Source organism: Neoarius graeffei, chromosome 4, assembly GCF_027579695.1.
Source record: "Neoarius graeffei isolate fNeoGra1 chromosome 4, fNeoGra1.pri, whole genome shotgun sequence".
Classification (NCBI taxonomy): domain Eukaryota; kingdom Metazoa; phylum Chordata; class Actinopteri; order Siluriformes; family Ariidae; genus Neoarius; species Neoarius graeffei.
Window position 1 is genome coordinate 58,341,873 of NC_083572.1, and position 12,081 is coordinate 58,353,953.

At 42.6% G+C, this 12,081-nt stretch overlaps 1 protein-coding gene across 1 annotated transcript in view; it reads left to right on the top strand.

Annotated features, from left to right (window-relative positions):
• The window catches only part of shmt2 (serine hydroxymethyltransferase 2 (mitochondrial)), a 132,559-nt gene that overhangs the window by 64,126 nt on the left and 56,352 nt on the right, over positions 1-12,081 (top strand). The window contains exon 2 of the mRNA XM_060919404.1: positions 5,346-5,528. Within this exon, the coding sequence (XP_060775387.1) occupies positions 5,346-5,528 (183 nt within the window). The remainder of the gene's footprint in view (positions 1-5,345; positions 5,529-12,081) is intronic.

Here is a 12,081-nt window from a genome sequence, read left to right on the forward strand (position 1 = left end):
CCAACATGGCAATGCCAAACCACATACTGCATCAATTACAGCATCATGGCTGCGTAGAAGAAGGGTCCGGGTACTGAACTGGCCAGCCTGCAGTCCAGATCTTTCACCCATAGAAAACATTTAGCGCATCATAAAACGGAAGATACGACAAAAAAGCCCCAAGACAGTTGAGCAACTAGAATCCTCCATTAGACAAGAATGGGTTAACATTCCTATCCCTAAACTTGAGCAACTTGTCTCCTCAGTCCCCAGACGTTTACAGACTGTTGTAAAGAGAAAAGGGGATGTCTCACAGTGGTAAACATGGCCTTGTCCCAACTTTTTTGAGATGTGTTGTTGTCATGAAATGTAAAATCACCTAATTTTTCTCTTTAAATGATACATTTTCTCAGTTTAAACATTTGATATGTCATCTATGTTCTATTCTGAATAAAATATGGAATTTTGAAACTTCCACATCATTGCATTCCGTTTTTATTTACAATTTGTACTTTGTCCCAACTTTTTTGGAATCGGGGTTGTAAGTAAAGAAAAACGACATCCATCGTTACTTTTTATATATAAATTAAAGGGAAAAAAACATTGAAAGGCGTATCCAAACTTTTGACTGGTAATGTAAACACCTGTCTTCAAAAATATTTGTAATCATGTTTCCAGGGACTTTAAGATTCTCCTCAGTCGTACTGACTACAGCATAATTAACTGAACCCACTTATGGCAATAATTTCCTCTGATGTCGTTATTCATACCAACTGAGCTGTTTCTAAGAAAGCTTGGTATTCAGCGAGACATAATGTATTTAGTCCCCGTTCCTTTATGCAACTTCTCTCGCTGTGATGACATTCATTGCACTTCTTCTTCTGCAGCCCTGGCCTAGTATTCAAACACCAACTCTCTTCAAATGAGGAGCATATCACTGTAGGCTGGTGTCTGAAAAAGCAATTAAAATAACATGGAAACATCATCTGCCTTCTCATACCTGATTTATGCTAGCAGCCACGTACACCCCGAAGTGCCACAACAGTTATGTAGGCTATTTCTGTTCAGATGGGCCAGTTGGCTGCGATATTAGAGATGCAGCATGAGATTTTAATTTACATTATTCTGCCGCGACCCTAAAGCCTGTGTTCTGTTTATCATAAAGCTCTCGGCTCGATGATACTCGGCTGTGATCTCTTCCACACTTTGAGTGTGAGCTGTGCTGCTAAAAGTGGGATGGCCCACAGTTGGCTGTGAGATGAAAGTGATTAGTTACAAGACCCTGCAGTTGGTCCACATTTATCTGAGAAACCCAGCTGTCTGACAGGCTTAATCATTTTAATATATTTTTTTCCATAATATTAATTTTATTGTTGTAATTTTACATGTCTGTGTGTGTGTGTGTGTGTTTCCCTACTTGTACTTGCTACATACTGAAGACCGGAACATGGTTTTTAACCAACAGAGTGAGGACATATTTTGTCTGGTCCTCACTTCTTCAGAGGGTTGAGACTTAATTCTAACCTAAACGCTAAAACTAGGTTGAGATTAAGGTTGGGCATTTACTTGTGAGGGTGATGGTTGGGGGCTAGGGAATGCATTATGCCAGTAAGTGTCCCCACAAAGATAGAAGTGTGTGCACAGTGTTTCCCCAAAGTTTACTACTTTTTTTTGGGGGGGGGGTTGAGGATGGTCACCTGCAGTACTCATTCCTGCGTCTCCTATTACAGAGCATTTGGACCTGAACCAACAGTTAAAGGAGTCATATTTAAGTCTTCACATTTTATTTTAGAACAACAATTTTTTTCTCCCTCTGACCGAAAGGCCCGAAGGGGGATTATGTCGTGGCAATGTCCGTGTGTCCATCCATTCCGGGAAGGGTACTCTCCTTCTGAAATCAACTCCTCTCGCAAATTTTGGAAGAATTTCACGAAACTGGACAGGATTCTTTGGTATATGTCGCTAGTACGCATATTGTAATTTCGTTCAATTCAGTTGTATTTTACCAGAGTTATAGCATAGTTGCTAGCGGGGGACATTGTGCTCTCAGAGCACTCTTGTTACAATAGAACTGCACTCCTGGGTTGTCGTCCCCCCCCGATGTGTGTGTGTGTGTTGGGGGGGGGGGCGGCGCAACAGTGACTACGTTTACATGCACATCCAAATCGAGCTGCTGTCGGTAATCGAGCTGAAGGTCCCAGCAGGGTGCCAGAGAAATCCAATCCTACATGCACACAACTGAAATCGGGCTATTGTGTGCGGTACATTGTGCACCCGAGCCACAGGTGGCGCAACACGCCCCATCGTGTTGGTACACTTCCGGTTGTCGTCATGAAGAAGAGCTATTCAAGAGTGTAAACAAAGTTATCAGTTCCGTGTTCTCCATTGCGCGTTTTTCTCCCGTCCATGAATTTTAATATATTCAACTCCTTAAGCTGAATGAGCATGAACTCTGTCTCCTCATTGCTCCAGAAGTGCACGTTTCTGCTTGCCTGTGGCAGTGGGGGCGTGGTCAAGCGCCGGTCTGTGACAGGAGGGCGGAGCCAGGGAAGGTGAGTGGCAGAATCACTACACCTGACGGTAATTAACCTGTGTTTGTGTGTCTTCCCAGTAACCGCGCCCTATTTAAGGAGGCAGAGGGAGAGCAGAGGGGACAGCTCATCCCGGGACTAGAACACAGTGCGTGCGCGCGCGCGCTTCTCTCAAGAATAAAAGTAGGCTGTTAAACTGAAAAGTCTGACAATAAAAAGCCTATTAGTACCAGAAGCTTTGTCCTGCCGTCCTCTGTGCTCCACCCACACTTCAGAGAGCTCTACATCGCCATTTTCTCTTCTTCGTTTGTTCCTCCTGACCTCTTCTGCTGCTCGCTACTACTGTTGTCATGCCGACCGAGGCTGTTGTGTTTCCCGCTTGTGGTCTCGTCACTCGTCACTTCCAGAAGTAGCTCGACAACTAGCTCGATAGGGTATACATGCACAAAATAGCTCGGCAGAAATCGCATAAACTAGGTCGTGTAGCTCGATTCCGAGAAATCAAGTTCGGTTCAATTTCAGCCGAATTAAGGTGTATACATGGCATTTTGAACTTCGATTTCTGTCGAGCAACGGCAGAAATTCGATTCTCTCTATGTGCATGTAAACGTAGTGAATGTAACGGTTGGGGGAGGAGGCGGCGCAACAATGTAACGGTTGGGGGAGGAGGCGGTGCAACAATGTAACGGTGGGGGGGCGTGGCGCAGCAGTGTAACGGTGGGGGGGGCGTGGCGCAGCAGTGTAATGGTGGGGGGGGGCGCGGCGCAGCAGTGTAACGGTGGGGGGGGCGTGGCGCAGCAGTGTAATGGTGGGGGGGCGCGGCACAGCAGTGTAACGGTGGGGGAAACACTGTGTGTGTGTGTGTGTTTGTTTTTGAGTGTTTTAAATCTCTGCCTGGGTTTCTGAGTACGAATGACGAAGCTATGTTGTCAAATAAACCACCAACCTCATAATTATTGGAAATGCTGGGTAACTAGGTTGTGAAAAAATGTTTTTGTGGTTGAGCAGTTTAATCTCTTCATGACCTATGAGAGAAGTCTATCATTTTAATTGAAGAAAATGGATTCTGAGGAAAGCAAACCCTTACGGTAGTATTTACTTGCTGGGTCTGGGGGTTTCATTCAGTGTTGATGAATGAGTGCACCCCTTCAAACAAACCAAACAAAGGCAGCTCTTAAAACTGCTCTTCCTGCGCCGTAAGATGTCCTTTGAAACTCTTGCTTGTCTCAATGGGAGGGAAGGAGAGAGTCCTTTAGGGACAGTTGTTCCTCTTCAGTGGTAGAGTTTTGAAGCAGTTTGTGTTTAGAGGCTTTCAGTAGCCGGTGGTGGTGGTGGGTGGGCATGTAAATAAAGATATAAATTTGTTTGTTTTAAAAAAAAAAATTGTGTACACGTGTTTTATATAGTACCGTATTTTTCGGACTATAAGTCGCACTTTTTTTCATGGTTCGGCTGGCAATGCGACTTATACTCCGGTGCGACGTATATATGTTTTTGTTTTTTTTTTTTTTTTTCACCGCGGAATAACTGGAGCTGATGCTGAGTCTGACGACAGCCACGCAGAAGAAGAGGAAACGGCGCTTCATCTGCCGCTGGAGGCAGAGTTGTTCAGAAGCGACACCGAGGATGAGGAATTCAATGGATTTGCTGATTTGGAGTGAAATCATCAGCTTGATAAACTTGATTGGCCTGTGTTTTATTATTAATGATAGGCCTATAGTTATTTAAATAAGTTATGTAATGATTTTAGGCAGTGCTTAATTTGTGAAGTGGGAGGTCCCGGAACGCAGGAGGTGGGTGGGTCCGGCGACTCAAAAAAAAAAAAAGGCGGGGGATGGTTTACTATAACTTTACGCACATGCGCTTATTGTGTGTGTAAAATAATAATAATAATAATAATAATAATAATATCAGACATTATGATCTTAGAAAACGCTTTAGTGAAAAACAGTTACAGACAGTAATATGTCGTGATATATTATAAAATATTAATTTTTATTAGTCTATATATTAAATTATATATTACATTTATCTTCTAAAATAACAGACTGTACTCATCACAACCGGTTTATTTCACCATTGGAGATCAGATCACACAAGACATGAGTTAAATGACTCATTTTAAGGATTTAAGTAGGGGATTTAAAAGCGGTTGTTGTTGTTGTTGTTGTTTTTTTCACGAGACGGTTGTTTTTACTACCGTACCTGTCTTTGGAGATGATATACCTATAGCCTACTTGACCTCTGATTTAATGAAATAAAATTCGACAAAAATGAAGAATGACTCTCCTCGATGATGACTACAGCTTTAATAACACCGATGAAAGAGCCATGGGGCGATAATAAGCCCTACCGGTAAAAATAATCTAAAAGCAAACTGATTAATGCATCAGTAATAGGCTACTAATATTAGTTATCATAATAATATAGGCTATTAGTAATAACGATAGTGATAGTATTAAAGATAGTAGTAGATATTTAAAATAATCAGACTAGGCTACTTACAGGGCAAAGGGCGCGTTATCACTGCTCAGCTGTTCGTTTATTAAATAAACAATGCAGTCGCGCAGTAACCACGCGCCGCTTCTCAGATAGAATCACAGATTCTATGGATAGAATAACCCTTCAAAAAAGTGCGACTTATAGTCCGGTGCGACGTATATGTTTTTTTCGTCTTCATAATGCATTTTTTGGCTGATGCGACTTAAACTCCGGAGCGACGTATAGTCCGGAAAATACGGTATTCATTAACTGTGTGAAAAGTTCCCATTGTGGATTTTTACCTTGAATAATTAAAAATATTCCTTCCTCTTCCTTTTCTCTCTTTGTCCCCAGCCTCTGTGCCAGCGTGTGAGCTCGACTCTGAGAGGGCAGCACTCCGCAGCAGCACAGGCGCCTGATCACGATCGACTCTGGAGTGGACAAGACAGCCTGGCACAGGATGATCCTGAGATATGGGACCTGCTGCGGAAAGAGAAGGACCGACAGTGTCGTGGGCTCGAGCTCATTGCTTCAGAGGTAAAGAAAAACTGAATGCAAGCCCACTGACTGTAATTGGATGTTGCTGTCTTAAAGTTGTATGTGTTTGACCTGTTATAGTGGTAATTTTAATTATCTTTATTCAGCATAATAAAATGCCTCTCAAGTGAATCAAAACCAAAAGTCCTTAATTATATGATTTATACTACGTTTTGATTAGGGCTGTGCAATATATTGACACATTTATCTTTATCACAGTATAATCATTCATATCGTCAGCCAACTGAATATCATGAGTTTCGTGATTTAGCACAAATATCGATTTTCCTCCAGTAATGAACATGGAGCTGCAGTGTTTTTACCCCCATGATTGTCACTGAAGAGTCTATATGAAGATTTTCATCACAAAACGTGATAAGTCAAGTTTGTTTGTGTAGCGCTTTTAACAATAGACATTGTCCCAAAGCAGCTTTACAGAATCTGAATGACCCAAGACATGAGCTAATTTTATCCCTAATCTATCCCCAATGAGCAAGCCCGTGGCGACGGTGGCAAGGAAAAACTCCCTCAGACGACATGAGGAAGAAACCTCGAGAGGAACCGGACTCAAAAGGGAACCCATCCTCACCTGGACAACAACAGACAGCATGACTATAACATTAACAGTTTTAACATGAAGTCAGTTTCGTTGATGTTATAAACTCTTCATTGATGGAAACTTGAGTGCAAAACTGTTCATGACAACTGCAGTCCGAAAGTTAGCGAGTCAACTGGAGTCCTCAGCCATAAAAGCATTACTGTAAGAGTCCAGAGCGTCCTTCAGGTGCGACTTTCAACTGTCCATCTGGGGCCGTCCTCCACAGGAGCGATGTGATGAGACTCCAGCCAGACGTAGGGCATCAGGATGGATCAGGCAGGTCCGAGGAGCAGAAGAGGTCAGCATCTCGATCTCAGGATTGACATGTAACTCAGAGGGACAGATAAGCGCCATATTCGAAATTTTGGAACATATATATGTGTCAGATAACGGAATCCAGGGACACATGTCGGCCCGGGGGCATTTTGAGTTATTGACAGATTCAGAAAGTACAGTTTCTAAGCTTTCCAATGATGCCTTCCATGTGGAGATCTGACAATATTTGAAGAATGTGTGGCCTTTTGAAAGTGTATACTTCTTAAAACAGGAAAGGGAGAAAATCGCCCTCAAAGTTTTCCATCTCGGCTACTCTGGGTGTAGGGCGGGAACATAATGGTGCTCATCTGCATGACATTAAGGAAAGCCCTACCCCCTACGAGCTAGCACGATACTACTTTCATGTAAACAAAGATCACCACGTCAATTTTTCTTCCATGCAAAGTATGCCCAACACAATTATGAAGTGCAAAAATAAGTCCTAAAGTATACTTTAACGTTTTGTGGTTGAAAAATTACTCACAACGTAAGAAAGAAAGATAGCGCAATGATGACACAACTAACACAACACTAGTTTCATGTAAAGCCTCGGTCACAACTGGCCGTACGGTACGCGCTCCTACGGCCGGCCTACATGCAAAAAATGCAAGAAACGCACGGAGGGCGTGCGTGAAACGCACAAGAGCACGCGTGTGACGTGCTGATTTTCGAGCCGTAGACCGGCCGCAGAGGTTCTTTGTCATGTCAAACAAACTCTACGGGCGCTTAGGTTTTTTTCAGGTTGCAAGACAAACTTGCGGCCAACGCGCGTCTTTCTCCATGAACATAAAAAACCGCAGCGATTTGGGAAACGGCAAAAGTCGCACGGCCAAAAAATCGTATGTCCGGTTGTGACCTAGGCTTAACCAAACCACAACACTCTCCGTTACATGCAAAAATAACCACACAGCCTTAGATTAATAAACTTACCCCATCAGAAAGAGAAACGGCGCCTTGCACACACCAATGCCTCCGATGGAATGTAATCCTAGAACACTCCGAGTATCATCTGATCATTCAAGTATTCCATTCAATCTGGAAAACGAGGTTGCGGTTTTTTTTGGTTTTTTTTTTTTTTGCTAGAAATGGTTATCTCTGATGTAAATACCGTGCGTCTGTTTGCTTCGCGGTGTTTCAGCTCCTCTGCGCTCTGTTTAGCTTCCTCATTCCATAGTGAAATTACACGCCTGTATGCAGCTTAAGTAGCCACGAGCTCAGCTCGTATCATACAGCTGATTCGCGAAAAAAAACAAAACAAAAGACTTAAATCATCATGTGAATGGCCCATATGGTAATTTACCCACACCCCCCAGCAGGCTACAGTCCTGACAAAAACGAGACAATTTGCAACAACAAATGTATGCTTTTCCAACAAAACAATCTACTATCTGAAATACTGATTGCATTCTTCAAGATCTCAACTTGCACATGATGGAAAAAAACAAAAATCACAAATATCGAAAAAAAAATGCTTCTTTTGCGATTATCTCGGATTCGTTTCGGCCGACATGTGTCCCTGGATCCGGTGAGGGGTCACATATAGGAGACTGTCAATAGTAAGTTCTGTTCATATCTCGAATAATTTTTTGTCAAAACGTGACACATCCTGTTGCTTTTACTGCATGAAGTTCTGCTTTTTTTTTTATCAAATCATGATAGCCACCACTCTAATTTTCTTCCGAATCGTGCTATATCCGCTCAGCCAGTCAGCTCTCTCGATTTGTCCAACATGGAATAAAGAAGCAAAGAAGGTATTCTGCTGGTGGAAAGGTGCTACAAATTGGGTGTACGGGACAGTCTTTCTCTTTGTCATGCGGACAAACTTTCCAATGGTGTAGTGGTTAGCGCTGTCGCCTCACAGCAAGAAGGTTCCGGGTTCGAGCCCCGTGGCCGGCGAGGGCCTTTCTGTGTGGAGTTTGCATGTTCTCCCCGTGTCTGCGTGGGTTTCCTCTGGGTGCTCCGGTTTCCCCCACAGTCCAAAGACATGCAGTTAGGTTAACATGGGGCGGCCTTAGGCTGAGGTGCCCTTGAGCGAGGTACCCGACCCCGACTGCTCCCCGGGTGCTGTAGTGTGGCTGCGCACTGCTCTGGGTGTGTGTGTGTTTTCACTGGTTCAGATGGGTTAAATGCTGAGGATGAATTTCACTGTGCTTGAAGTGTGCATGTGATGAAGGTTTCTTCTTTTTCTTCTAATGCTGGAGAGAAGCAGGTCAGGATATAAAATGGGACAAAAGATTAAAAGAACAAACTATTATTTTGCATGAGGCATGCAGGGTTTTCTTGTAAACGGATTTGTGCACATATCTGTATTTTAGTCCTGTTGCTAGCTTTAAAAGATTTTTGAGCATAGTAGTGAAACCATCATAGTGCTTTTACCACATAACTCCTTCAGAGCATTCTTGTCACAAAGGGTAAATGCTACAATTAAGTGTAAAGTTTCACATTTATTATGCTTGGGAGGACTATTTTTTTTATTATTTAAAAAAACATGTTGTAACAGTTTTTTGCATGCAAAACTTAGAGACTTTTGTCATTATTAATTAACTTGGATATATAGCCTTTTGTGGAAAAATGGTCGAATGGATTTATAGCATTTTGAGAATTTAAATTTTTTTTCCCCCCATTTTGCACGAGTTAAGGATTTTATCAGAACGTCATATGATTTAGAGTAGTTTTATAATAAACTTTTCAAATAACATATCCGTTTCATTTTTCAATAATGCACAATAAAACAAAGACTTCTTCTCAAATTAGCAAAACTGGATATATTGCATTTTGCAATGAAAGTCTTCATATGCATAAGTAGAACTAGCTTGATAAATATTAGACCTATTATTCTATTCTAATCTTACTGTCAACAGTAGCAGGAGATGGAGGAGCAGACACCAGGTCAGATAAAAACAAAACAAAACAGGGCTTTATTTAATCAAAACTGGAACAGGTTTTGGGTTAATACCGTATGTAAACAAGACCAAAACACCAGGAACAAAAGCAAAGAAAAGAGCAAAAACGCAGCACGCAAACGCCGCACTGGAGCTTGTGAACGAGTGCCCTGTTTTTGGAGCTGCGTTTGTTTGACAGGTGTCTGACAAGTCCAAACAGGTCACAAGTGTGCATGTGAGTGCTGCCTGACTTCCTGGCATCTGCATGTGCAGTCATGTTGTTTTGTCTCTGAACGTTATTTTCATAGTATAATAAATATCTATAGTGACAAAAATATTGTCTCATCTCATTATCTGTAGCCTCTTTATCGTCGCAGGCAAGCTGGAGCCTATCCCAGCTGACTACGGGTGAAAGGCGGGGTACACCCTGGACAAGTCGCCAGGTCATCACAGGGCTGACACATAGACACAGACAACCACTCACACTCACATTCACACCTACGCTCAATTTAGAGTCACCAGTTAACCTAACCTGCATGTCTTTGGACTGTGGGGGAAACCGGAGCACCCGGAGGAAACCCACGCGGACACGGGGAGAACATGCAAACTCCACACAGAAAGGCCCTCGCCGGCCACGGGGCTCGAACCCGGACCTTCTTGCTAACCACTACACCACTGTGCCGCCCCAAAAATATTGTGTGAGGAAAAATTTTTTAGGCCATATCACCCAGCCCTAATTTTGTTGAAGCAAGATTCTGGGTAAAGTGGCACCTAAAGCAGTTCTGTACATCAGATGAGACAGGCTTTTATGGATTACGGTCACACCCAGTGATTTTCACTGTGATCACAAAGAGCACATTTATTTTTTTCTTTTTCACACTGCTTGTTCTCACACACACACACACACACACACACACACACACACACACACACACACACACACATATTTAATTCCACCACAAACATAAAGCTTGTGACCTTTTACACCACCACAAATGACTACAATGAAAAGAAACGTGCGAATGTTCCGGATATACTCCGTAATGACTGTCAGACTGATAAGTGGTGCAAGGTCATTTACTTAGTGCTGGGAACCCAAAAACATCTTGAGAAATGTTGACAGTGATTCATCTTCACAGGAGTGGGCATTAAGCCAGCGTCTCTCCAGCAGCAGCAGCTAAGGTCATTGTATAAAAGTGGAACTTGTGGCACAGTGGCATGATGGAAGCCACACTGTTTGATGAAGGATAACATCCCCGTTTTCTCGCTGTCTGTGGAAAGCAGGTGAATGGTATTAAAAGAGCAACTCCAATGAATTTCATGTCCGTGTAGCAAAATATAATCTTAAACTGTGTTATGTAAGGAATAACACACCAGCAGACCATGCACTTATCAAGTTAATGCACGCCAGAGACTCCGTCTGTAAATGTTAAATAGATGTCTCCTAACAAAAAAAAAAAACCACCACCACGTCAATGATGGTACATTTTCCTTTTTTTTATACATGCTTTTTAAAATTCCATTTATTATTAGTCTTCGAAGATGCACCACATGATCTGTGCAAGTCCCTGTGTATGCGCTGTTATAGAAACAATAACATATTAGAATGAGCGCATTGATATAAACCTGTTGTTCAGCTTGCAGTCTTTTAGCACAAATCTGAAGTCTTTTCCCACAACTTGTAAGAATGTTTAATCTCATCTCATTATCTGTAGCCGCTTTATCCTTCTACAGGGTCGCAGGCAAGCTGGAGCCTATCCCAGCTGACTACGGGCGAAAGGCGGGGTACACCCTGGACAAGTCACCAGGTCATCACAGGGCTGACACATAGACACAGACAACCATTCACACTCACATTCACACCTACGCTCAATTTAGAGTCACCAGTTAACCTAACCTGCATGTCTTTGGACTGTGGGGGAAACCGGAGCACCCGGAGGAAACCCACGCGGACACGGGGAGAACATGCAAACTCCACACAGAAAGGCCCTCGCTGGCCACGGGGCTCGAACCCGGACCTTCTTGCTGTGAGGCGACAGCGCTAACCACTACACCACCGTGCCGCCCCGAATGTTTAATCTTTATTGTAAATACCTACTGATCATGTGTAAAGATGCCTGATGGATTTTTTTTTTTAAATATGGAAGCTGCTGAGATTCCGACTAAATACGAGCGATTGTATTTCGCCACTCCGCCATCTTGAAACCGCCCTGGTTGATGTTCATCACCAATCCTTGCTCCAAATAATTTAACGTTCAGCGACAATCCACCTCTAGGTTTGTAATGTATGTGACAAGTAAAGACTTCAGTTCTATAAATCTAATCAGAAACTTTCTGTAACCATGTGATTTTTACTGGCAACAAATTATACCCGACTCAACAGACTTCATTTTTATGAAGTTTAAATCTCACTCGGGTAGATAACGCATACGCAGTACTGACACGGATACTCGTAAACGATCCCGTTGCCATCGTAATGCGATTCTTGCCGTCTAAAAAGATCGCTTTTCTCAGTGAATAAAAACAAACAAAAAACCACAAGGAAAACATTGATTTTTGGAAAACATAAAATGCATAATCAATTTAAAAAAAAAAAAAAAGAGTTGCCAGTGATGGAGTTTATAGATGCCAAAATGCTCCCAAAGTCTGGGTGAGTGTGCTCACTGTTTACGTGTGTGTGTTCGTGTTCACTACTTCAATGATCAGGCTTATTTTTACACCCAAACGCTTGACACTGAGGCATCTTCAGGGTTGTTTA